Consider the following 25,590-nt stretch of genomic DNA (forward strand, 5'->3'; position numbering starts at 1 on the left):
TCATGGGTGGTAAGTTGTGCTTCCGTTCAATTCATCGGAGCTCTGTGGCCAGACGAGTTCTCGGTCGGCTGACACTGACGACACCACCTGTATAGCTATTGAGAGATTGTCGCAGCTGTCGGGCCAGCTCTCTGGCGGCGCCAGCAGCAACAAGGAAAAGATTTTGCAAAAGAACCCTGATGATGTATGTTATCCCAAGCAAATCCTCTCCTTCACAGCCATTACCGTCATTCCGCCTAACACTTCTTGTCTTCCCAGATCGTCGTGACTGCCGCCCTCCGAACCCCCTTCACAAGAGGAGGCAAGGGTGGCTTCAAGGACACCCAGGCCTCCGACCTGATGGTCGGTGCTCTCAAGGCACTTCTCGAGCGCTCCAAGATCGACCCGGCTCTTGTCGAGGATATTGCTGTCGGTACCGTCCTAGCACCTGGTGGTGGTGCGACCGAGATGCGCGCTGCCGCTCTCGTCGCCGGCTTCCCCGAGACCACCTCCGTTCGCACCCTCAACCGCCAGTGCTCCTCGGGCCTGCAGGCGTGCATCGACGTGATCAACCAGATTAAGACGGGCATGATTGAGGTCGGCATCGGTGCTGGTGTCGAGAGTATGAGCACTCAGTATGGGTACGTTCTTTGTCTCCCTAAAACTACCTCGCCTGCCGCTCCTCTCCTGTTTCTGCCTCTTTCTCGCGCATGTCTTCTCTACTACAGCACACTTATGCTAACCAATATCGTCTGTTCAGGCCGGCCGCTGTCAGCGAGTTCTCCGAGAACCTCGAAAACCACAAAGAAGCCGCCAACTGCAAGGTCCCCATGGGCGTCCTATCCGAGAACATGGCCAGCGACCTCCACATCTCCCGCGCGAAGCAGGACGCCTTCGCCGCCTCCTCGTACGCCAAGGCCGCCAAGGCCCAGGCTGAAGGCCTGTTCGACGAGGAGATCGCCCCGCTGACCGTCAAGTTCGAGGACCCCAAGACAGGCGAGACCCGCGACCTGACCGTGTCCAAGGACGACGGCGTCCGCCCCGGCGTCACCGCCGAGTCCCTCGGCAAGATCAGGCCCGCCTTTGCCAAGGACGGCAGCATCCACGCCGGCAACGCCTCGCAGGTCTCCGACGGCGCCGCCGCCGTCCTCTTCATGCGCCGCGACACCGCCGAGCGCCTCGGCCAGCCCATCCTGGGCAAGTTTGTCTCCGCCGCCATCGTCGGTGTCCCGCCCCTGCTCATGGGCCAGGGTCCCTGGAAGGCCATCCCCCGCGCCAACGCCCTCGCCGGCATCCGCACCGAGGACGTCGACATTTACGAGATCAACGAGGCCTTCGCCTCCCAGTGCCTCTGGTGCGCCGAGAAGCTCGGCATACCCGCCGAGAAGATTAATCCCAAGGGCGGCGCCATCGCCTTCGGCCACCCCCTGGGCTGCACCGGTGCCCGCCAGGTCTCTACTCTCCTGTACGAGCTCAGGAGACGGGGCCAGAAGATTGGAAATACGTCCATGTGTGTCGGCACCGGTATGGGCATGAGTGCCGTTTGGGTTGCTGAGTAAACTATTGGTTCAGATCCGATGAGGGTAACAAACAAATGCCGGGACGGGGAATATTGAAGGAACTCGGGAACTCGGGATGGGATGCATGGGAAACCATGACTCGCTAGCTGTCTCAGCGATTGTATATATAATAACGACCTACTTTGAACTGCCCTATGTTTTGTTTAACACACACGCTCTCATACCGTCATATCTGCTATGTCTGCTTTGGTCGAATGAATACACAACGACCCGCATCCTTTTACCTTTCCTTCCATCTAACTGAGTCCAAACCCAGCCTGTGCGCCAATGGCTGTTTCGAGGCGGTCTCGCAGAGTCTCCTCATCTTTATAGATCGGAAGCTTGAGCAGGTTTACGCAGGTGCTCGTGCTCGGTAGACGGCCCTGTTCATGGCTTGCGTCGCGGATGCTGAAACGCGGGTTGAGCTGCGAGAACCCCAGCAGCGGCGCACGCGGTGTCGATGTGACATACGAAAGGAGCTGTCGACGCTTTTCGTCCGAGAAACCGCGCACAACGTTCCAAAAGAGCTGGATCGTGGGGTGCTCCATGCCGTCGTCGCCAATCTCGTACAGCCCTGAGTAGACCGTGTTGCGACGGAGGTCCTCGACGTCAATCTCGGACGAGTCGCCGCCCACCAGACGCTGGAGCTCATTCTGGTTGAACATGGAGAGCCAGGAAGGCGCAATGATAGACCGGAGGCCGCGTAGAAAAGCAGCTGTCTGTTGGGCAGGCTGAACCACGAGACGGTGCCGGGCTGTGTACGCGATGTAAAGGAGGCGGTTATCGTTCGTCACGGTGGTGGCTTTGCCATTAGGCATGAGCGATCTGGTGATGGTACGGGTGGGCCCCTCCTCCGTAATCTCGTCCTCGATTGTGAAGTCCAAGTCGAGCTCGGCAACATCGCCAGGATAGTTCTTGAGGCGCAGCATGCCCTGGTATAGCTCCTGGTCGAGGTCCTTAAGATCGTTGATGTTGCCGCGATAACTGTTCTCCCCCGCTTGGCCGGAGGGCCACTTCAACAGGAAGAACGGAGCAAAGGGTTTGTCGATGAGGATGCCCTCATACATACATTTTCCGACAAGACGGCCCAAGAATTCGAACCGCTGCAGCAGGTCCCGCAGACGTTCGCGCTGCTCAGCATCGGGTACCTTATCCCTCTGCATGCGGAACTTCTCGGCATCGACCGCTTTCGGGTTGGGGTAGAGCAGATGCTGCGCGTTCTTGGCGAAGTATCTGTCGTTGCTACCGGGCTTGTCACGCTCAGGAAACGCGGAATCAATGGCGCTGGTCAAAAATTCCTTGGTGACCCCACCACCGTCAATGCCCTCTTCGATGTTCCCAAACGTGTCCACAAACTGGATTTGTAGAGGCTCCTTCAAGCCGTCGCCTAGCTTGTAAAAGTGTCCATATGCGTCGTCAAACTCTTGCTTTCTCCTGACCGTGCCGTGGTGCTTCCTGGAGCGGTCGCGCCCCGGTGAAAGGGGACTCTGGACCATCGACATCCACCACTGGTCAGCGTCCAGGCCCCCGCGTCTCTTGTGTTTATCGAGACGAATGAACTCCCGGAATATCAGGACTCTGGTCTCGAAGGGTATAACGAACGGCATATGCCTCAGTATCTCGAGCTTCGGGCGGATGTTAGACAATGTCCGGTCTCTGTTTGCTTTTCGCTGCTGTGCTTGTAGTCGTTCGATTTGCACATGTCGTGACCACCGCTGTCCGGCAGCTGTATGCGATATCGGCAAGGCGTCAACCATCTCCTCGTCATGCCCATCGTCCCCCTCCTCGTCCTCGTCCTCCGACATTTCCTCTCCCTGGCGTCTCTGGTCTGAGACGACAGCACTGACAAACCCTTCCATATCAAACTTGGACGTCATGAGCCAATGATTGGTGGGCAGGAAGGGCCGTCTTGAATCACGTTCGTAGAGCAAGCGAAGGGTCGTAGTCACAATGCCACGCAAACTTTGCACGTCTGGATTCGCCATTGTTGTCGTCGACCCCGATCCTCTCTCATCTCTTATAGCCCTCGTCCCTGCAATCACGCTGAAGTACTCATCAAGCCTGCTCATGGGATCAGTATCAGTCACAGACTCGGGCGAGGCTGTACTCTGGACAATGTCCGAGGCATGGTAATGGAGCGTGAACGCCAAGTTCTTCAGAAAACTCGTCAAGCTTTTGACTTCTGCAAGCGAAAGCCCGCAAGACCGAAGCCGGGAAGGTGGCGTCAGGTTATGTCCCGCCATGTTCGGCTCAATGCTACTGAAGAAGTCGTCGTCGTCGCTGATTCGCAGGATGAACGTGTAAAGCTCCAGGAATAGCAGAATCAGTCTCCATTCTTGTTCTTCAGCGGACAGTTGTGATGATGCCAGAGAGCTGGAAAGATGTCTCCGTACGATGTGATTAACGGACGACGATTCTCGTAGGATCTTCTGATATACTCGGGTCTTGCTCATGGTATTCCAAAGAAACTTGAGCACGGGTACATCGCCATGGGCGGAGGGAATGTCTCCCAGAAATAGACGCATTCGAATGCCATCACCTTCCCCCGGAAAGCACTCAAGGAGCGTGAGGATGTACCCAGCTAGAAGGCTGGCGCCTTCAAAGTCTTCGGTGCTCGTCCTAGAAGCAAAGTTTCTTGGGCAAGTTAGCTCGACACCCGCAGTGCATCGTGGGTTTACGAACGCTGTAATATCCGTCAATAAAGCCCCTATCCCGGCTCGGTCTACCAATGAGGTGGTTTGCTTGGCCACATAAGGGGAAAGAGGCCCAGGCAACTTATTGCTTTTCCTCCCATCGCCCCTGGAGCTCTGGCTGGAGCTTGGACTGGAGCCCCGATCTAGGAGGGATAACCTAGTGCTTATGTGTGATTTGAGAGTAGAGAGCTGCACATATAGTGCCCGTAGGTAAACGGAGGGCCCTCTTGCACTACTGGGCTGGTTTTTGTGTAGGTCGATGAAGTGGGCTAGAAGCCAGAGCAGGTCATCGGGATCCGTAGTAGACGCACGCCCACTAGTGTATGCTGCAGTAATCGCCGACGCAAGTCTGACGATGCTAATATGCCGAGAAAAGACACTGATATGGTTCTCGAGAAAAGTGAGATTATTAGCGGTCAATAGGTTGAACGCGAGGGCTTCGTAGGCGTCGGAGACGAAAGAATCTAGCCTCCAATCAGTATGGGTTGAATCAGGCGTGAAATGATGGGCTGGGATGGACTTACCCGGCGCTTCGGCGGCTGTCAAAGGTGCGATCGCACACTCTATTGTTGGACCTGACAAGTCCTCGGCCAAGTAGGTAGAAGTGGCCATGAAGCGAGCTAGAGTCCTATAGTACGGCTGTAGCACTCGGGGGAGATAATGCGGCCCAAAGGAAACCACCCTCGTCAGCTGAGACAGGAGAAGCTCGACATAGTCCCGGGATTGGCTGTCGGATTTTGTTAGCCAAGTTCAACGTTGGGACTGGTAGACTGGGAAGAGTCAAACCTTTCCTGACTACAGGCATCATCCAGCCCATGTACCAATATCTCCAACAGGCGCGTCACTCGGAAAGAGCAAACTTGTGTGGAAAAGAGATATTGGAGGTCGGTGGAAGCAAGATCGCTCGCAAATCTAAGCGCCCGCTGCTGGTCGTCGTGTAGTTTGGGTTCGAAGAAGGCCGAAAGAAGAGGGAACGCGGCAGATGCTCTCTGCTGGGGGTTCCCGTTGTCCGGAGCCGAGTAGATATGATCAAAGTCTTGCCGCCAAGCGTTCCGCAGCTGCACCCGAGTCTGGTGACTCCTCCATGTCCGCTGAATGGTCTTCGCAGCCTTGATCCGTTCCCTTTCCTTTTGTCTTTGTTGGCGCTCCGCTTGAGCGTTGGAAATCGTCTGGGACGCGCCCGAGCCGGTGGAGGGAGACCATGCTGCGGCAAAGGGGTTCTGGCGTTGGCCACTCAAGTTTACGTTGCGTGTGCGGCGAGAGCTGCCCGTGAATGTCGGGTACATGGTTGGATGCGCTGACCACTGGTCAAAGATGCCAGTTCAGATGTTGTCGGGGACGTACGCCGTCAGATCGGACTATGGGTGGCGATGGAACATATCAGAGCAGGTGTTATTGTAACCTGGGGAGGGAAACGAGACGAAAGTCAAGCACGTCGCTGCTGCTGACTACTGCAGTTGCTGGACTAGACAGGCATCATCTCCAGGATGATGTACAGATAGAATAACGTGTAGATTGGCCGGGAAGCAGTACAGAATGTTGCACACGGCGAGGTTGTATGAAGTAAGGAATCGGGTGAGGTGGGTAGGCGGGGTGGATAAGGTACAGGGCTACCAAGCATACATCATACCCTACGCTGCCTGATCGGAGCTCCCTGACGACGAAGGAAACAAGGAGATGGTTCTACATTATCTTATCTCTTATCTGAGATGAGTCGTGCCAAGAACATGGAAAGTACGGTGACTGGGTACCTTACCAAAGTACCGAGGCGACGTTTCACAACAAGGGCCAGGTTTGGGCGGGGAAGATACGACACTTCATGTTTGTTTATTATTGCAGTTGCATAGAGGTGTGCTGATGATGATCATGACGACAACATCTGAGAAAACGGTTCGAGTATCTGCGGAATAGCGTCGAGTATATACAATTACTAAGCCAAGGAAGGTTTCGAGAATACCTACAACGTAGTGCCACCACATTGAAGATCGAAATTCGTCGTAACATCTGTGGACCCACTATACATGAATCTGCTTTGTAATTCTCCAGCCCCTCTATGTAAGGCTCAGGCCCTCCCACCAACCCGAGAGAATTATCAAGGGAATCGGCGAAAATCTGGTAGGCAAACCCCAAGGTTCAAGTACTTAGTGGTGGCGCTATAATGAGGACCACCAATCAGGGTATTAACAGATCTTTAAGCGAATAATATGATGCTATGATAGGTAGAATAAGCTTCGCCTTGCGCCCCTACGACAGTTGAAGTACCTTTTACCTTTCAACCCCTCCTAGTTCCTTCCCTTCGAGTGACTAAGGTATCAAAGGAAAGCACAACCAGCGAGTCACGGAACGTGCTAGGCAGTCGGGGAAGGAAGAAAAAAAAAAGGAAGAAAAAAAAGTCATCACAAGGAACACTAAAATTCTCTTTTTCCCCTTCTCCTCTACCCATCCACCTCAACCACCTTTTATTCACTCACCGTCAGGACATCCACGAGCATCAGATTACGAGTACGACCGTCGTACTTATTCTCTGTTTCTGCTCGCCTCCTTCACACAAAAGTATAAAAAAGGCAAAAAAACTTGAAAACCCCCCAAATCAAAAACCCATATTCGCCAACCTTAAAAGGCCACTCTCCCGGCTTCCTCTTGATCTCACGACCTACCTCCCGCAATCAATCCTACCACCATCCGTCCTTCCATTCCTCTTGTCTAGAAGAGTAAGTTATCCACTCTCGACTGAGAGCCCCAGATCACTTCGGACTTGCTATTTTATTTCCCTTGGGATTGCAGCCGTCTCTGGTCTCGCCGTTTGTTGTTGCCCCCCACTTCCCACTTCGCATGGCACGATTACCATTCGCCTCAACTCGACATTCCATGGCTTCATCTTACCTTTACACTTTTTCTCCCTTTATCTTCAAATGCTTGTACTGCGCGCTCTGATTCTAACCTGGTGTATCGTCTCAGCATAAACTCATTCACCCGTCGTCGCCATGTCTGCCTCTACCAACGCCGGCGCTGTTGACCAGCTTGCCAATGAACTTGGTAACACTTCTCTGAACGGTGGCGACAAGAGCGCCCCCGCTATCAACACCAACGTCGAGTCGGCCGCCCAGGGCGACGATGTCGACACCGCGGGCCCTACCCCGGCTTCCGCTGCCCCCCACCCTCAGGCCTCCGCGTCCCTGTATGTCGGCGAACTCGACCCTTCCGTCACTGAGGCGATGCTTTTCGAGCTCTTCTCGCACATCGGTCCAGTTGCCTCGATTCGTGTCTGCCGTGATGCCGTCACCCGCCGCTCCCTCGGCTACGCCTACGTCAACTACAACACCACGGCCGATGGCGAGAAGGCTCTCGAAGAGCTGAACTACACCCTCATCCACGGTCGTCCCTGCCGCATCATGTGGTCTCAGCGTGACCCTGCCCTCCGCAAGACCGGCCAGGGCAACGTCTTCATCAAGAACCTCGACGTCGCCATCGACAACAAGGCCCTTCATGACACCTTTGCTGCTTTTGGTAACATCTTGAGCTGCAAGGTCGCCCAGGACGAGCACGGTAACTCGAAGGGCTACGGTTTCGTTCATTACGAGACAGATGAGGCCGCCGCTCAAGCCATCAAGCATGTCAACGGCATGCTTCTGAACGAGAAGAAGGTCTACGTCGGCTATCACATCCCCAAGAAGGATCGTCAGAGCAAGTTCGAGGAGATGAAGGCCAACTTCACCAACGTCTACGTGAAGAACATCAACCCCGAGGCCTCCGAGGAGGACTTCCGCGAGCTGTTCACCAAATACGGCGATGTCACGTCCTCTACTCTGGCCCGTGACCAGGAGGGAAAGAGCCGCGGCTTCGGCTTTGTCAACTTCACCACGCACGAGAGTGCTGCCAAGGCCGTTGCGGAACTGAATGGAAAGGAATTCCATGGCCAGGAGCTCTATGTCGGGCGTGCCCAGAAGAAGCATGAGCGTGAGGAGGAACTCCGCAAGTCTTACGAGGCTGCCCGCCAGGAGAAGGCCAACAAGTACCAGGGCGTCAACCTGTACATCAAGAATCTGAGCGACGAGGTCGATGACGACAGGTTGCGGTCCATGTTCGCCGAGTTTGGTCCCATCACCTCCGCCAAGGTCATGCGTGAGACTGTACAAGAGACCTCGGAGGAGAAGGATACCAAGGACAAGGACGCCAAGAAGGAGGAGGCCAACAAGGAGGAGGCCAAGAAGGAAGAGAGCGGCAAGGAGGAGGCCAAGAAGGACGAGGCCAGCAAGGAGGAGGGCGAAAAGGAGAAGGAGCAGGCGGCCGAGAAGAGCGCCGAGGAAAAGGACGGCGCTGAGAAGAAGCCGGAGAAGAAGTCGGAGAAGAAGCTCGGCAAGAGCAAGGGCTTCGGATTCGTTTGCTTCAGCAATCCCGAGGACGCCACCAAGGCCGTTGCCGAGATGAACCAGCGTATGGTCGACAACAAGCCGCTCTATGTCGCCCTCGCCCAGCGCAAGGACGTCCGAAAGACCCAGCTCGAGCAGAGCATTCAGGCCCGCAACCAGATGCGCATGCAGTCGGCGGCCGCCCAGGCGGGTATGCCCAATCAGTACATGCAGCCGCCTGTCTACTTCGCCCCTGGCCAGCAGCCCGGCTTCATTCCTGGTGCTGCCGGCCGCGGCATGCCTTTCCCTCAGAACATGGCCATGCCCGGTGTGCAAGGAGGACGTCCCGGCCAATACCCCGCCGGGTACCCTCAGCAGGGCGGTCGTGGCATGCCCCAGCAGATGCCCCCGAACATGTACGGCATCCCGGGCCAGTTCCCTCCCGGCGCGGCTCCCTTCGGTGCCCAGGCCAACAACCCTCAATTCATCGCCGCCATGCAGCAAGTACAGCAGGCCACCATGGGTGGCGGCCGCGGCGGGGCTCAGGGTGGCCGGGGAGCAGTCCCGGCTATGCAAGGTATGCCCAACATGGGCATGGGCGGCCCTGGCATGCCCGGCTTCCCTCCCAACAATCGCCCGCAGCCTAGCCAGTCCGGTGGCCGCGGCGGCCCTCGCAACGGCCAGCCCCAGCCAGGCAACTTCCCTGCCCCGGCCGGCGGTCCCAGCCCCACCGTCAGCCATATCCAGCAGCAGCTGAACGCTGCGGCTGATGCCCGCCAGCAGAAGCAGATCTTGGGCGAGCTCATCTTCCCCAAGATTGCTCAACAGCAGCCTGAGCTCGCCGGTAAGATCACCGGCATGCTCCTCGAGATGGAGAACTCGGAACTGGTCAATCTGTAAGTTCATTTTGCGAAATGCATCTCCTTTTCCACTACACTACGGTGGACGAACTGAACAAAGACTAACGCGCATTATAGCATCGAGGACGAGGCCGCCTTGAAGGCCAAGGTCGACGAGGCGCTCGGCGTTTATGAAGAATACGTCAAGAACCAGGGAGCAGGCGGCGAGGAGGAGAAAAAGCCCGAGGAGACCAAGGCTTAGGCCGCTCGAACTCTCCTCATGGCTTGAGTACCGATTCTTTCCTTTGTAAACATACCCCTCTCTTTTTATGACCTCAGTTACTTTTTTCATCTTTTTGCGCGCCCCGGTTTGCATCGCCATACTTTGCTGGCCACATCCTGTCATGGGTTGATGGTCTTGAACGGGAACGGGAAAAGTTACTGGGCTTTAGGTGGCATCATCAAATGTTTTTTTTTTATTGTTCGGGGTTTTCTTATGGCAGGACGTTGTGCAGCAGATGGATAGGAGGTCGGTCTATGGTTCACTACGTGTCCGCGGTTTTATTTGGTCGACCTTGCTGCTGTCTCAGGGAAGACGGGGTTTGCGGTGGTACCACCCTGCCGGCAGGTGGTTTGGCATTCGACCATGATATGCCTTGACACCTTCATTATCCATCGGTTAGGTCCGGAAAGGCGTTTAGGGTAGTCTTTGAGAGAACAGGAGCAGCTGGGCCTCGAGCCAAGAGGGATGGCGCCAATACCCCCCAGAACGGTGGTCGCCGTTCTCGCCAGGCCAGGCTGGAGGTAGGGTTTACGCGTCTTTAAGATAGGGGTTGCTTTTAATAGATTATTTCTATGAACTAGAGCTGTCTCCCCACATGCGATGATGCATTGATGCCAAAGCTGACTTGGATATGTGCCCGATCATCATCTGAAATATCTCTACATATGGTCAAAAGACCGATAATAGTCTGTCCAACGACTAAAATGGTCACTGGGCCTTGGATGACCTCTTCTCGGCCGTCCTACTTTTAGATACATGTGCATAATTTCGATATGTTGCTGTGCTCATAGCTTGGGCTGAGGCGTCACCAATGCTAGTCTGTCTTTCAACGTCTCTTCGGCCTCCTTTTCTATCCTCTCGACCAGGACCTGAACTGTCGGAATATCATGGATCAGACCAATAACCTGGCCAGCAGTCCAGACCTAGATTTTGAACACACGGCCGTTAGCATGGTGGTATGATATAATAATGACAACGACAACCGAAGACGGGAAACGTACACCATAGTCGGGGTCACCGTTGACAAAGACCTCCTTGCCCCTCTTTCCGCTGACAAAGGGGGCGATTTCCTCAAAGTTGCCAGTGGTGCTCTCGCGCTCGACCTTGAGCGCATCTTCCACGACCGAGTTCCGGTAGAGGCGCGTGGTGTTGCGCCAGCGGCGGAGGACGAGGGCGGTGTCGGTCTCGTTTGCGCGGACAATCTCCTCCTTGATGCGGTGGTGGATGGGGGCCTCGACGGTGCACATGAAGCGGGTGCCCATGTTGATGCCGCAGGCGCCGAGGCAGAGGGCGGCGGCGAGGCCCTGGCCGTCGGCGAAGCCGCCGCTGGCGATGAAGGGGACGCCGTTGAGGGCCTGGCGGGCGCGGGAGAGGAGGATGAAGTTTGTAATGTCCGACTCGCCAATGTGGCCGGCGCACTCGAAGCCGTCGATGGAGAGAAAGTCGACGCCGAGCTTGACGGCGGAGAGGGCGTGGCGGATGGAGGTGCACTTGTGCAGGATGGTGACGCCGGCGCGCTTGAGCTGGGCGATGACGGGGCCCGGGGAGTTGCCGGCCGTCTCGACGATGGTGATGCCCTCGTCGATGATGGCCTGGGCGTAGGCGGCGTAGTCGGGGGGGACGAGGGCGGGGAGGAGGGTGAGGTTGACGCCGAAGGGTTTCGTGGTCAGGGTGCGGCAGCGGCGGATCTCGTCGCGGAGGGCGGCGGGGGTGGGGAAGATGAGGGCCGTGATGATGCCCAGGGCGCCGGCGTTGGACACGGCCGAGGCGAGGTCTGCGGTGCCGACATGTTGCATGCCACCTTGGACGATGGGGACTGATGGAAAGAAGGAGCGGTGTGTTAGCTATAGTTCTGGGTGGTGGGAGTAGGCTCTTCTCGTTTCCTGTCCAGGGTTCGGTTCTTCACCACCACATTCGCAAGGGTACCTTTGATGCCCAGTCGTTTGGTCAGCTCAGTAACCAACGTCATGGTGAGCAGAGGTCTATCTGGTAAGGTAGATGGCTTCGAGACAGCTCAGATTCGAGGACTACAAGGTCTGATGGCGAAAGAAGCGGTCGCAAAGTGGTTGGTGATGTCTAGTGTAGGGTAGTAGAGAGCTTGCACAAAGATGCTACAAAGCGTTTTTCTATGGTTATATGAAGCGCATGTGAAATCCAATATCTCAAACAGGCTATGAAGAGTCTTGGAACAAAGGGCGGAACGGCAATAGGAGCTGTCTACAGCGTGGCTGCTAGGTCTTCCTTGGCTAGAGGGGAGGAATTGTCACGAGATGGCAAGTTGGAGCTTGTGGCAAGGCAGATGCCGAGGTTCCTGACCGGCTGTGTGGTCCCCACAAAAGCACAGTATCAATCCTCTGAATTGTGCTGGTATAAACTGTAAAGTGGTGTCATACACACTGTGTGATTACTAAACCGTCCTACTCCACTTTGAGAGTCACATGCGTGAGTTGGACTTGCAATGTCTGCCCTCTCGACCACCAACACCTGTCCGATGGCATTGTTGATTGTTGTCTCCGTCCCTCACCACAGGCGCACGAGAATACCCAGGATACGAGAGAGAATCACGCATAAGATTGACTCAACTCTTTCTCCCCTACGGATGAGAAGGGTCGCGTTGGTAAGTTTCTACCGCCCGACCCGACCACAAGGGCAGCTTGGACGTATGTATACCGCAATAATTCAGTATGTCGCGTGACGAAGGTATCGGCTGCCGGCGTAGGTAGACCTGGGTTCGGGAGAGAGTGCAATGAAGAGGACAAATGCCGTCTGGCGTCACTGAACTAGAGAATACGCACCAAATACCTAAACGACCCATGCCCCGTCTCAACTCCGACCATCATGTTAGGCGATGGAGGAAATCGCTTCCAGTTCTTCCAGAGATCTCGCTTCCCCTCTTGGACATCTTCCGTCATCTCCACTCACTCATATCCCTCCCATAACTGGCATGAGTTGCCACGTCGCACCGCACTGCGTCTGTCCTGCGTCGCACGAATGCCAACAAAAAATCATCAAGCCAGAAAGAGAAGAGGGGTGTCCTGTCCACGCGATCCCCTGCAGTCTCTCGGTCGATCCTGGGATCCCCCATTTTAAGGGCATCCGCCGTCCTGTTAGCCGATGAACTCGAAACTCCAAGTTGGGACACTCGTGAAAGAACAGGTGGTCGCTCATTGTGAGAAAGCAGTTCGTTTATTTGCAACACGCAGCGTTGCGTAACTGGCGGTTCAAAGTGAACTTGAGTTTGCATACTCCATTTCCCAAACTACCAGTGCGTCAAGCCGCTCTTCCGGCCTTCTGTTTGTGTGACATCTCTCCTGTGTGAGATTCAACAATCGAAGCCCTTCGAATCACGAGCATGTCGTGGCCCGTCGGCTAGTCGACTCGTCGCTTCAAGTCGAGGAAAGAGGGGAAAAAAAACATTCCCTTCCTGTGTATTTCCAACTGGCTGCTCCGAAAAATGCCGCGGCCCCTGTGTTCGTCTTGCGGATCAGAGCCCAAGTACGACCTGGAACTCGGGTTGGGACGCGGCCACGCGGCGCGGCTCGGTCGGAGCCCGATAAGCTCCGCCTGTACCACGTGGGAAGAGACCGGCAGCCGCCATGATGGTAATCTTCTTCACTGCGGATTCCGACAGTACTACGGTGTCTATAACGTATGAAAATGGGCGACACGTCGGAAAACGGCGACAGAACCAGACCAGGTGTTAGTGTCACGAATCCCCTGGCCCAACTGAGGAAACTGGCATGACATGACCCGTTGGCGCCTCTCGTATGTACGCGTTGGCCATTCAGACGCGCTGATGTCAATGACCGCCAATATCCCATGTTCCTTCTGGAAATCGAATCAGTGATCCGTGTCCACCCCGTTCGTTCGAGCCACGTGCTCACATTTCCCCTGACTAGACGGGGACGGACATCCCCTTGGCGGACCTTCTCCTTCAACATTCTTCTGGATGAATTCGCTGTGCTGAGGGCCGCTAGCTGCGCCAAGGTGGCCGTGTCATTTCTCGAGTCCATGGCGGCAATCCCCCTCAATACAAGACTGACCGACGGCGATTCGCCAACGTCTCTGTGATGATGTCTGATCGCCTGGTGGGGCCATGGTGAGATGTATTGGATTCGCTTCTTGGCCCTGCGTCTATAGAAGGGCTATTATAGTTGTATGTAATCCTGCTACTGGCCGCGTGCAACCATGCGAATTCTGAACGGGGAGCAACAGACGACGGGCTAGAGTATGACCCGCTGTGAGGCCTGCGACCAGGACTGGGACAATCTGTTGGGCAGTCAATATTCCACTGGCTGTTCGTCTAAGAGTCTGCGGTGCTTCACTCCAGTTGTCTTTTGAAAAAAAGCCACTGTTCGCTTCAAGTCTTCCCCCCACACGCGAGGTGCACAAGTTGGGGGGTGGATCCCGCCCAAATTAAGACTTCATTAGTCGGTCTGGCTCAAGAGTGGGGGAGAATAACAGATCACAGTTCATCATCCCACGCCAATGCAATGTGTCACCATGATGATGGAGAGTGACAAGTTTTGATGAATTGGATCGAGTTTCCTAGAATGGTAACGGCGATTCAGAATCCTATGAAAGCTTTTCGTGCGTGGGCATAGAGTCCAAGGGCGGTCAGAGATAAACCGGCTGGGTCGAGCTGGCACAGAGTGTTGGTGTACAACGTTTTACGTTGCACAGTAACGAGGTCGATTGCAGGTGATCGCCTGCCTGGTCCCTCCATACAAGGTGTCCTTGTCTTCACGATCCCGGGGATCGCACCCACGACATGTGGCCCCCCAGTCAACAAGATAAAATGTACGTTGTATGTTGTACATCAGGGAGAAAAAAATAAAAAAAGGTGTCGGCGTGACCTAGCCTTGTCATTTCAGCTCAAGTGACAACAGACAATCTCGTGATTCAGCGACTGGGTCCGCACATGGCTCGGCTGGGACTAGTGTAGAATGGGGGGGGGGGGGGGCCTTGTTGTGTGAACCGACTCTACGGTTATTGCTTGTTTCGAAACGTACAGTGTCGCGGTGGACCTATCCTGCGAACATGGTAAGATGCCAATGGCTTGGTTACGGAGACCGCTTATTACTTGACCGACATGACGGTACCTATCCCAAATTTCAGGATGAACATGGGGGGATAGTCAGGGATAGAGCATGGGTACCTTGCTGTGATCAGAGGAGGCTGCGAGAGCCGTATCCACGTACACTACGAGGATACCTCGAGGATAGAATACTTTCGAGCCGTGTACATAGTGTAAGATAACCTCGACATCCCACTGCCGGTTAGGAGGTGAGGGTTCTATAAAGTAAGGACCGTCGTTGTTCCGATTCAGTCTCGGTGGAACGAGGCGAGACAAGGCTTCGACGAGAGCCTCAATTTAAGCCGCTCAAGTCCTTTGGATTTGTACCCCGTACATTGGAGTCTTGCGGACCCACACAAGGTACCTTCCAAGCCGCGGGAAGCTTCCCGGCGCCGATCTGCACCCAATTTTGCCCTTGACAGGACAAGCGGCGGTGAAGGGACTACCAATCGGGGGCATTCAATAGCAGGCCCATTCCTACTCAACGTGACCAGAACAACGAGAGTGAGAGACGATAATAATAAAAGGTACAACTTGGAAAATAATACCGTCCCAGACCTCCTGATTTAATAGAGAGAAATAGACAGGAATTCATATGACTTAGTCACTGGGGATTCAAGTCTCGTTTGATATGCTTTAGGTATATACGGACTCTAAATAATGAGCTATTTTATACAGTGGATGTTCTATCCTATACGTTGTACTTACGTGTATGTACCTACCGTAGGTATGTGTTGTACTGCTCTGTAATGCAAACCCTCACTCCACTTGTCGTCGTGCCTCTGTCCCGACTGAAATTTTCCTCAACGCCCCATCGGCTTCGTCCTAGCGTCGGCGATGTGATGTACCTGGTAGGACATTCAATTGAACTTTGCATCCACAAGGCGGTGGGCTGCCGCCGGCTGTCAAACTTTTTTGTTCATATACAACGTATACAACGTATGTATAGGTACCTTATTGTTTGCACCGGTGCACTTTGTACGCTAGATACAATGTACAGTACCTGCTTGCGCAGGAACCGTTACGAATTGGCTTCTCCTGAGCGCCTGCCTTCCTTGACCAAGCATGTCCGTGACTCTTGCGACCTACAACCACTGATATGGAAAGTCCCTGGGGGCTCTGCCTCCGAGAATCGTACCCAGTGTCGTCGTGTCATCCCGGGTTACTGCGTCCCTGAATCCGATCCGAGGCTTCCATGACCAGCACCAGCCTCACACCGTCTCCCATAGCTCATCCGAACGACAATGCTGCCCGACGCTGCCCTCCCATCCGCGCCGCATATCCAACGTGGCTTGCCGGCCTCGTTGTCTCCGTCATACGAACAGCCCCATTGATACCTTTCTACCTTCCCATCGACGCACGTCAGTCCAACGGCGTGTTCCCCCGACCTCCGAGGCACCAGGCCTACGACGTCGATGAAGCCTGACATGCCATGGGACCTGACTGACAGGTAACACCATCCGCGTCGCCCGTCACCCCATCACCGGCATTGAATTGAATGGAGGAGGCACAGCTTTGACATTTCGCGCAACTCTGTCCTACCCGGTAACAGGAGCCATGAATTGGTTTCTGAACTGAACTGGAATGCTCTCAATCGCCTCATGTTCTTCGCGGGGCCTATTACCTGTCTTCTGCACTTGGCAATCACCCTACGGGACAATTCCGTCCTGCCCACTGCACCTGATTACTCTCGATTTCCCCTTACATACGGGTCCTTTTGTCCTTCTTCTCATCATCGCCTCCTGATGCATCTTACTTGCTCCGGCATACGATGTGGTCGCAGCTTCACACCACACCCTTCATCTTGAGGTTGCTGCGCATGTCGTGCTTCTGCTTCCTTCCAATCACCGCCCTTTCCCCGTAAACGGAACGGCACAACATCACCTTCCGGCGCACTACGTCGTAGACAATTGGATTGCCAACCCCCGGATTAGCTCCATATCGACGCTATGTAGTCTTCTCGGGCTGTCGTCTACGGTCCAGATTCTGGACTTGATCAACTTGCCAAGGTACCCTGACAAGTGTCAGCCCCGGGACGGGGATTTCCTTTGTCATCGTCCCTGGTATCGCACATGTACCGGTACCTCATCCCACACAACCATTCCCGAGGGTCCGTCTCGCTCCCCTTGGGACGGGATTTGTGGCTGGGCCCCCGCAAGGCACGGACACAGCCGCCCGGGGGGGTGTGCGTCCGTTCAGGCTTTGCCTTCGCCTCCCTGTGTTGCAATTGTGCCCGGGGACAGGAGTGGGGACCTAGGCTTTTGATTTCCCCCCACATGTCGCTGTTGGGCCCGAAGACGGAGAGTCGAGATGAGAAAAAAAGCAACGAGACAGAGACACGGCCAGAGGGCCAAGATCGCCGCTCGGTCTGTCCGCCCACGCCCTCTCGATAGGTACGGTATGTAATTACACGCACTTGACATACGTTGTATGTACCTACCTACCTGGACAGGCACAACCCTCTGATACGTAAGAGAAAGAGCTTTCCGAGTCTGACCCCGGCATCATGCCTGACCCCCGCCATGTCATGGTTTGCCAGGGGTTGAGTGGGAGGAAAAGAAACGTGGGAGAGATGTGGACGACAGAAGAACGACGTATTAACGCAGGCCCGAGCCCGAGCCCATGCTCATCATACAGTACAATGGCATACCGTGAGTGCTGTAGCCCTTGTGTTGCGTTTTTATTGCGTTTTATTTGCATTTTCTTTTTATTTCTCACTTGTTTCCTATGTGCTTTTCTTCCTTCTCTCCTCTCTCACTCTCTCGAGTCCTAGCAAATTTTCACCCGCTTCCACTTGACTACTATCCTAACATGCAGCATGCCGTAGGGTGCCAGCGTAAATAAGGCTTCCTTCCGTACAATCAAACGCAGGGCTCCCGTCCATCTGCCTGCCCACCTATCTTCCAGCTCAGGCTCCGATCTATTATACCCTACCTACATACATACATAGGGCTCGCTCACTGCACGGCATCTCACCAGCACCATCTGCTAATCCGTTCATGCCACGACATTTCTTCCCAACCATCCCACGCCAATGGTCTTTTCATTTCGACGCCTTCCATCTCGCCTCCTACGGGTATAAGACCAAAGAGAAAGCCGCCGTTGCCTGAGCCTTTCACCTCGAAGCTGTTTCATGAGCAGACATCACCCCTTATCTTTCCTCTCTTCTTGACTTAGTCCTCTATCTATCATCCTACTTTTCCCAGACCATACTGTCTCGCCATCATTATCTTGTCTATTTCTTCGGACAGAGGCCTGCATTCCCCCCCGTTGTGCACGAATTGCAGAACCCTTGCTCGTTCATCATGTCGCCCTCTTCCTTTCACAGCAATTGCGGAACTTGGCAGGAGCGCCTGGAGGGTACGTCCATCCAAATAAGTATGAAAGTCATGTGATTATTTCTTTACTAATCCTCAAGTGGTAGATGCTTGTCGCGAGGCGCAAATCATGCCGCCTGTCTTTCAAATCGTTTCCGACCGCCGAGGTAAGTGACGTTGCGAAGAGTATTTGATGCAAGGGCTCTCGGTCTGATTCTGTTACCCAGGTGGCCGCACAGCTTGGTCCAGCCGCGTCACGATTCAGGGGCGGACTCTCGCAGCGAGGTTCTGGTATGATGGCAAGAACCTCAACAATGCAAAGGAAGATGCTGCCGAGATGGCACTCAACTACCTTGCAGGTTCCAATCCCAGCTCCCCAGCCAATAGCAGAGGGAGCTGGTAGACGACGGCCCCTAGAACCATGCCGCTGAAGGGAGAGAGGCTCCTTCGACATCAATCGCGGTTCAATGCACAGATCAGCGTCGCGCGACTTGTACTCGTCCTTGGGGGTTTTCCTACTTTGCGACTTTGATTTTTGTACGATACTGCCTGGAGTTTTTGGCGAAGGGAAAACGACCGACCTGGGTTCCCACGGCGTCAGGGATTACTAAAACAGGGAACCTGGGAAGGGAATGGCGCAACGTTTGGATTTTGTCTCCCCAGGTCAACTTGGGTGTGTCACGAACATTGATACTGGTTTGTTGGGCTGAGACGAGTGATCTGAAGAAAGGGGGGCGGCGCTGTTTTCATGGGCAAGGTTGGAAATTGCCGTTCTTCCCACATATTGTCACATTTAATGTACTTGTTACGAACTACAGAGAAAGACGCCACGCATTCGGTCCAAGGCAAACAGAAAGAATGGACTTGGAGCACGCACTTGGGCGTTAGTCATTTGCTTTAGAAGACGGAAAAAAAAGGAAAAAAAAATGCATTTATTATTATTATTATCATTATAGAGATATGCGATGAGATGGCCGCGGAAATGAAGGGAGTCAAAAAGCAACGAGTGAAATGAGACTAATACAAAAAGTGTAGCAGCTTCAGACATACAACTTGTGTTGTACTGGACGTAGGTCCGTCCACTTCGTATTAAAGAGCCCAACTTGCCAGCCTCTTCAATCGACGGGCCATCCTTTTGAAGACGGCATACGTTGTACACTACGTTGTGCACACAACGTACGTTGCATTGCTTACGTTGTATGTTGTTGTCGATCACCCCGGATGGCGCGTCGCGTGGTCACTCTGTAAACCAGGCGATCAAGGTCATGTAATGCAATTACTTCCCAAGACGCTGTGAGGTCAGCAGGATTCGAAGTGCTGCGGCCCCACTCTCGACACGCTGTCCCCCTGCGTCCAAGCCCTTGTCGTTGCTAGACGTCGTCATGTAGGAAGGAACTGGTGCCCAAGGATGAGCTATTTCAAGATTGAGGTCGACGCAAAGTCTCAACAAACCCGGTAACGATGACCGATAACGGACAGAACTCCCGGCCCTCCCAATCGGCAAGGTACAGGAGAAGTGAGCTGGTCAGCGCCGCAGTGTCCCTTTGGGTGGTGCTGTATGATAATTACGAAAGACCGCTACTTCAAACAGCCGGTGAACTGCATCTAGTGTACTTAGACCGCCCATCGTAGCCCGCAATAGGGAGGGGACGTTGGGGAATCGCCGCAGCTTTGGGATCCAAGAATCCCTCTCCGTAAAAGGGACTCGCATTTGTTGGGCGGTGTGGCACCGCTGAGGCACCAAGCCACTTAGATCACGTGATAACTCATGAGCCACAGTGGAGCGCAGCACAGCCCCAAACGTACAGTAATCCGTGCGCCACATTCGATCGACTGCACTTTTTTGCGTGTTGCATCCTGACACCAGCGCGACGCAAACTCGACCGACCCCAGAAAACTCCCAATCGGGGATCAAGGCTTTGGGAGTGAAGAAAAAAGGGACCTTCCGAAGACCATGTCTCTGCGACCGAGTTTCAGGCTTGCGTGCAGAACGCTGGCACTACGATCAAGGCCAGTACTGCCGAGACAGGAAGCCCTCGGGTGGTCGCTCTCGAAACGACGATATGCCAACGACTCGACGACCAAGCCTCCTGCAAACCCATTAAATCATGCGACCGGCACCACTCCGGCAGCAGATGTGTCGCAGACGCAATCTAAGGAAGCGGGAGCCTCGAATCGAGCGGAAGAGAAGGTAAGGTGGTGTGAAGAAGACCGACATGCACAATTCGCGTTACTTTGTCATTGACAAGTTCGACTTCAGCAGGTGGGCTTAGGAGAAGATTTCTCTGTGCAATCGAGCACGGAAGATGCGATTGACCAGCTCGAAGCTGCTCTGGCCGGCCTTTCCGATAAGGCGAAGAACAGGACTGCATCCAAAGCCAGAGAACAATGGGTATGGACGAAACGGCGTCTGTTAGAAGAATCTGGTGCTGAAGGACAAACGCTGACCGGAAACGCTGGACAGGATGCTCTGGCCGAAGAAGCTGCGGCGGACAAGTCTGGACTGACAATCGAGGAGGCCATGGGAGAGCTGGAACGTGCCGCACAAGGGCAGGGCAGCGGTGCCGGGCTCGAGGGCGGGCTGACAGCGAGCCAGGAGGAGCACCTCTACCGTGAAGGGTCCATCCCGCCCACGGTCTCGGACGGAAATGCCCAGCGAGATCTTGAAGTGCTGGCCTCCGGCGGACTGCTGGCAGACGCAGTGGAGGAGCAGCAGGTCCAGGTGGACTCTCGGGGAAGGACGCACAAGTGGCCGCTTCCTACGCTGCCCCTGGAGCCGCAGAACAAGCTCAAGGCCAGGTACCACCCGGTGCTCGACCAATTAACAAACGTGCTCATGAGACATGGCAAGAAGAGCGTTGCTCAGAGGGTAAGCCCGCGCACTGCGTTGGACGCTAAAGGGAAGCGAACCTCTTTTTACTGACGAAAGCGGTCCATAGAACATGGCGATGATTCTGAATTTCCTCCGAACCTCACCACCTCCGATCCTCAGCAAGAAATACCCGCTACTGCCGGGCCACCCGCCGGCGTCGCATCTCCCCCTCAACCCGGTTCTGTACCTGACGCTGGCGATCGACAGCGTGGCGCCGCTGGTCCGCATCAACTACATCAAGGGCGGTGCCGGTGGTGGGCGTGCGCTGGAGGTGCCCAAGCCGCTCATGGTGCGGCAGCGGAGGCGGACGGCGTTCCAGTGGATTCTGGACGTGGTGTCCAAGAAGCGGTCGTCGGGTAGCGGGCGCACGCAGCTTGCGCACCGCATCGCCAACGAGATCATCGCGGTGGCGGAGGGGCGGTCGTCGGTCTGGGAGAAGAGGCAGGCGATCCACAAGCTGGGCACGGCGACGCGAGCCAACATCAACAAGAAGCCCGTCCGCGCCCACTAGATCAGCGACGAGGGGGAGCGACCCATTACGACGGCCGGCGTTGTAATATTAGATAGATTCCCGGGGGTCGATGTATTGTATCACTGTACCGAACAAACTGTATATCTACCACCTGCTTTGAACTTGTCTCCTACGGCTCTGAAGTCCCTGATGGAATGTGCTGAGATGCGGTGTTTGTTAGTTGGAACGGTGTCAGTCCGGGCGATCCCCATAAGATGCAAAGGGAGGGCTACTACTGCCTACTTCGTACAGTAAGGCCTGTGAAAATATGTCGTGACAAGCCAGTTGCCCATTAGCTCTGTTCCTACTCATTGAAAGCACGGTCTCATCGGAATTTAGATTTTCCACTGGGTTCTTATGGGCTTCGCAGCAGATCCAGGGAAGCGGCGATGACGTCGGAATTCGCTTCTCCGGTAGGTACGGTACTTCCTACCTTTGACGAAACTTACAACCACGAAGCCAAATTCCGACTGATTCGTTAATGGCTGCCACTACGAATACTATACGAAGTACGTCTTGAAGGTTAGAATCCGTCAAACTTTTGCTGAGCCATTTGTTGCAATCACGAGTCGTCGGATTGAGCGACACGGGGTACGGAAACGGTCAAAGCGGGGTGGAGTCCTCGGTGAAGACGCTGAAGATATGTACCCGAGTACTTTCCGAGATAATGGTCCTACCACTTAAATATAGGACGGTAGCATACCATGATTTGTATAGAGTACACTCAAAATATGTACAGAGTACCGAGGTCTATCCTATAGTGGCTCTACGCCACGATGTGGCAAGTGTTGTCATACTACGAAGTACAGCGTAGACGAACAGGTTACCGTGCCTGTATTGATAGCTACTCTCACCTTCCTTCAAACAAACTGTGCATTACGGCTACGGGTACGTCTTTCCTCTTTCCCACACACATTTCTACTCGATAGCCACTGACAAGTGTCCTCCAGGTTGCCTTCTATTTCGATCTGGTTCAGCGATGCCCAGTCTGGTTCGTGGTATGAGGATCGCACGACAATGGTGATAACTCGGAACACCTTGTATTCCTATTTCCTCCGTCAACAAATTATCCCCCCCTGAAGAAACCATTTGCATCGGTAGGCCGCGGCAAGAAGCGGTATCCGAAGAAACAGACATAACAACGCCATTATCCCAATATAGATCAGCCGACCGAGCGATCCCCAGTTAACCTACGAAACGCAACGTTCTCGAGACCCTGAACGACTCTGGTCACTTGGCCGTCCAACATTTACAACGTCGGTCACCATGTCGCAACAACAGCCGCGACCGATGAGCGTGGAAGCCGTTCTTGACGAGGAAGTGAGGGAAGTCCTCGCGCTCTTAGGAAACCGACCGCAAGCGAGACCAGCGAACCCAGCATCGTCAGTCTCGGAGAGGTCGATTTCGCCGCGGGGTCCTCGATCGCCTGTGCGGAGCATGCTAGATGTGGGCGACGACAATGCGGGCGCGTCGAGTGAAAGCAACACGAAGAAGGTGCCGCCCGGTTCCCCGCCGCCCGGGTCCCCGCCGCCGGTCCGCAGTATGCTCGACATTGGCGGGGCATCGTCGTCGCAGAAACCGGTCGTCAACAGGCCAACCTCCCCCGAGGCACCCAAACCGTCATCGAGCAAAGTGCGGTCGCGGTCGGATACGGCCTCGCTGCCGACTTTCGGCCCGCGGGCTGCTCGGGGACGCGCCGATCCCAGCGCGGACTACCAATTTTCCGACATCATCACAAGCAACATGGGCCAGGCTCTGCCCAAGCGCAACACGCAGGCCGGGAAGCTTCCGGCGGCGGGACCCAGCGTCGTGGTTACTAATGCCGTTCGGGCCAGTGATCTAGCCAGCATCGCGCTGGCAGGGGACAGAGGGCGGCGTCATCATTCTTTTCCCCCGGGGGCCGCGGGAGGGAGGAGCATAAGTGTGGGCCACAGTGGCAGTAAGTCCCGGTCCCCGCACCGCCGCGTGGGATGGGGGAATCTCGCCCCGAACATTTCGGGCCGCTTGCAGCAGACGCCGGGATATGCCGTCCTGGACGATGGCACAGTGATCGACATGAGCCACGCATATCGCAAGCTGTCCGACGCCAACCTTGCGGCCTCGCAGGGGAGCCTGTCGGAACTTTCGGCCAGGAAGCGCTCGAGCGCAACGGAGGAACCAGGCAGCGGCCGCGTGGCCAAGGACTACCTCATACCGGACGACGAGGACGGATTCGGCGATAGTAGCGACGACGATGACGCCAACGACGATTCGGATGGCGAAGCCTCTAGAGGACGCGAAATGACGCGACGAGCTACGGAGGGCGAGGCGTCTACTTTACTTGCGGCTGCCGAGCAAGAACGTAAGCATTCTTTTCCTCCCTTTCCTCCCAGACGGCCCCCTGCTTCCTTGGTGAACACTAATGCTGAACGTATCATGTTAACTCGGCTCTAAATATAGGCCTCCAGGTCGCTGCGCAGCAACCCCGACCGAAGTACAGGTCCCTACTCGAACCACCGGTTACAGTGGCTGGTCCCAGCGGGACCAGATCGAGCAAACCGGGCATACACCCATCGACGGAGTTTGACCACAACCCGGGATCCGAACCGCGCTCGGCCGTAGCGTCGGAAGACGAACGAGAAGTGACAGACATTAAACGGGCGCAAAAGCTCGCATTCCGGATGACGCCCATCATTTCGACGGCGGAGTCGAGCCGCTCGGTTCGCATCATCTACCGCGGCGAATATGATGAACTCGTGAAAACAGCCGAGGAAGACAACCGCCGATTGCGGAAGTACATGGTGGCTACGGACCTTAGCGAGGAGTCGAACCACGCGCTGGAATGGACGGTCGGGACGGTCCTTCGCGACGGCGATACGCTCCTCGCAATCTACTGCGTGGACGACGAGACGGGCATGCTTTCGAGCGAGGACGTGGCGGTGCCCGACGAGAGCAAGGCGCACGAGGAGCAAGCGGCGGCGACGGACGCGGCGGTATCGGGCAGAGAAGCGTCTTCTTCGGCGACGGCGCCGATGCTCTCGCAGCTGGCGCGGGCGTCGGCGTTTGGGTTTGGGTCCAGAAGCTCGTCGCCGGCGCCGGAGAGCCGGGAGCGAGAGCGGGAGCGGGAGCGGGCGGAGGAGGAGCGGCGGCGCGTGGTGGACGAGATGACGGAGCGGGTCACCAGGCTGCTGCGAAAGACGAGGCTGCAGGTGAAGGTGGTGGTGGAGGTGATACACTGCAGGAACGCCAAGCATCTCATCACCGAGGTGATTGACTTTGTCTGTCCGACGCTGGTTATTCTGGGGAGCCGGGGACGCAGCGCTCTTAAGGGGTGAGTTTTTTTTTTTTTTTTTTTTTTTTTTTTTCTCCCTTCCCAGCCGTCACAACACTTCACGGTGCTAACGATAGCAGGGTCATCTTGGGTTCGTTTTCCAACTACCTCGTCACGAAAAGCTCCGTCCCCGTCATGGTTGCGAGGAAGAAGCTCCGGAAGCAGAGCAAGTATAGGAGAGGGCCGATGCGGCAAGTCAACAACCTTAGCAACCCGGTGGTTCGGAGTTTAGCCAATGCCAAGGTCGATTAGGCAGGGACTTCGGCGAAGGGGAAGGGGAAGAAGGAAATGGCCAAGATGTGGTAGATTGTTTAGTGTTCTTCGCAGCGGAGTGGAAGGCAGCGGAGTGGAAGGGAAACACGAGCGTTCATTGCGGTGTACTGATTATGGCTATGGCTATTAGTGTGAAGAGAGGGAACAGTATTAGGCTAGCGACATGAATGCTTGAATGAGTACATGTATGATACAGCGTGGTCCTGAGTCTATGTTTTGGTAGCTTGGGCAGGTGCATCACGGACATGACACGGAGGGGACCGTTCAAAGTGCGGGTGATAAGATACCTTGCCTTGGGTACCTAGGTACAGTGCAGAAGTACAGTGCATCACAGTACGAATACATCCTCGCCGAGTCGTACAGAAGCCTATCGCGGGAATTCATTCGTCAGTTTCTCTCTGCTGCCTCACCCAAGATGTTGATCACTTGACAGGCTGCATCCCAACGGCAATCGTCAACGAACGGTAGAAGGCGTGATTATTGATTATCCATATCAGAACGATGCCCAGTTCATCACGGCTCTCCACA

General features: G+C 55.1%; 8 protein-coding genes across 8 annotated transcripts; 5 read left to right on the forward strand and 3 right to left on the reverse strand.

Annotated features, from left to right (window-relative positions):
- Nucleotides 1-2: 2 nt before the first annotated feature.
- ACRALDRAFT_2027588 (uncharacterized protein) lies at nt 3-1,538 on the forward strand (the record flags this gene model as incomplete). Its single annotated transcript, XM_071020476.1, has 4 exons — nt 3-9; nt 96-184; nt 259-620; nt 740-1,538. The coding sequence occupies 4 exons, from the start codon at nt 3-5 to the stop codon at nt 1,536-1,538; spliced, it is 1,257 nt and encodes a 418-aa protein (XP_070874962.1).
- Nucleotides 1,539-1,795: 257 nt separating this feature from the next.
- ACRALDRAFT_2042180 (uncharacterized protein) lies at nt 1,796-5,517 on the reverse strand (the record flags this gene model as incomplete). The annotated part of the gene is made up of 3 exons (XM_071021225.1): nt 1,796-4,695; nt 4,756-4,958; nt 5,018-5,517. The coding sequence occupies 3 exons, from the start codon at nt 5,515-5,517 to the stop codon at nt 1,796-1,798; spliced, it is 3,603 nt and encodes a 1,200-aa protein (XP_070874963.1).
- A 1,698-nt stretch (nt 5,518-7,215) lies between these two features.
- Nucleotides 7,216-9,681, forward strand: ACRALDRAFT_2042181 (uncharacterized protein; the record flags this gene model as incomplete). The annotated part of the gene is made up of 2 exons (XM_071021226.1): nt 7,216-9,476; nt 9,558-9,681. 2 exons carry the CDS (start codon nt 7,216-7,218, stop codon nt 9,679-9,681), a joined length of 2,385 nt encoding a protein of 794 aa, XP_070874964.1.
- Nucleotides 9,682-10,487: 806 nt separating this feature from the next.
- On the reverse strand, nt 10,488-11,671 carry ACRALDRAFT_1034194 (uncharacterized protein; the record flags this gene model as incomplete). The annotated part of the gene is made up of 3 exons (XM_071014966.1): nt 10,488-10,625; nt 10,704-11,518; nt 11,629-11,671. The coding sequence occupies 3 exons, from the start codon at nt 11,669-11,671 to the stop codon at nt 10,488-10,490; spliced, it is 996 nt and encodes a 331-aa protein (XP_070874965.1).
- Nucleotides 11,672-14,205: 2,534 nt separating this feature from the next.
- ACRALDRAFT_210910 (uncharacterized protein) lies at nt 14,206-16,205 on the forward strand (the record flags this gene model as incomplete). Its single annotated transcript, XM_071023401.1, has 15 exons — nt 14,206-14,225; nt 14,307-14,354; nt 14,386-14,403; nt 14,434-14,486; nt 14,563-14,581; nt 14,609-14,641; nt 14,717-14,745; nt 14,774-14,899; nt 15,032-15,102; nt 15,140-15,283; nt 15,384-15,403; nt 15,507-15,718; nt 15,767-15,846; nt 15,887-15,928; nt 15,969-16,205. 15 exons carry the CDS (start codon nt 14,206-14,208, stop codon nt 16,203-16,205), a joined length of 1,152 nt encoding a protein of 383 aa, XP_070874966.1.
- A 54-nt stretch (nt 16,206-16,259) lies between these two features.
- Nucleotides 16,260-19,807, reverse strand: ACRALDRAFT_210909 (uncharacterized protein; the record flags this gene model as incomplete). The annotated part of the gene is made up of 25 exons (XM_071023400.1): nt 16,260-16,368; nt 16,417-16,446; nt 16,485-16,507; nt 16,536-16,674; nt 16,703-16,793; nt 16,817-16,839; nt 16,879-16,995; nt 17,056-17,194; nt 17,239-17,437; nt 17,538-17,580; nt 17,647-17,675; nt 17,741-17,750; nt 17,789-17,905; nt 17,988-18,020; nt 18,058-18,070; nt 18,106-18,132; nt 18,187-18,677; nt 18,718-18,764; nt 18,791-18,869; nt 18,906-18,972; nt 19,003-19,254; nt 19,313-19,387; nt 19,426-19,538; nt 19,579-19,638; nt 19,686-19,807. The coding sequence occupies 25 exons, from the start codon at nt 19,805-19,807 to the stop codon at nt 16,260-16,262; spliced, it is 2,448 nt and encodes an 815-aa protein (XP_070874967.1).
- A 145-nt stretch (nt 19,808-19,952) lies between these two features.
- ACRALDRAFT_1076648 (mitochondrial 37S ribosomal protein uS7m) lies at nt 19,953-21,813 on the forward strand. Its single transcript, XM_071018524.1, has 4 exons — nt 19,953-20,287; nt 20,357-20,488; nt 20,561-20,965; nt 21,036-21,813. Exons 1-4 carry the CDS (start codon nt 20,051-20,053, stop codon nt 21,477-21,479), a joined length of 1,218 nt encoding a protein of 405 aa, XP_070874968.1. The 5' UTR covers nt 19,953-20,050; the 3' UTR covers nt 21,480-21,813.
- A 529-nt stretch (nt 21,814-22,342) lies between these two features.
- On the forward strand, nt 22,343-25,421 carry ACRALDRAFT_1082010 (uncharacterized protein). Its single transcript, XM_071019245.1, has 4 exons — nt 22,343-22,367; nt 22,430-23,820; nt 23,919-24,789; nt 24,870-25,421. Exons 2-4 carry the CDS (start codon nt 22,746-22,748, stop codon nt 25,039-25,041), a joined length of 2,118 nt encoding a protein of 705 aa, XP_070874969.1. The 5' UTR covers nt 22,343-22,367; nt 22,430-22,745; the 3' UTR covers nt 25,042-25,421.
- The last annotated feature ends 169 nt before the right edge of the window (nt 25,422-25,590 follow it).

This window comes from Sodiomyces alcalophilus, assembly GCF_042370955.1.
Source record: "Sodiomyces alcalophilus JCM 7366 unplaced genomic scaffold ACRALscaffold_4, whole genome shotgun sequence".
Taxonomy (NCBI): Eukaryota; Fungi; Ascomycota; class Sordariomycetes; order Glomerellales; family Plectosphaerellaceae; genus Sodiomyces; species Sodiomyces alcalophilus.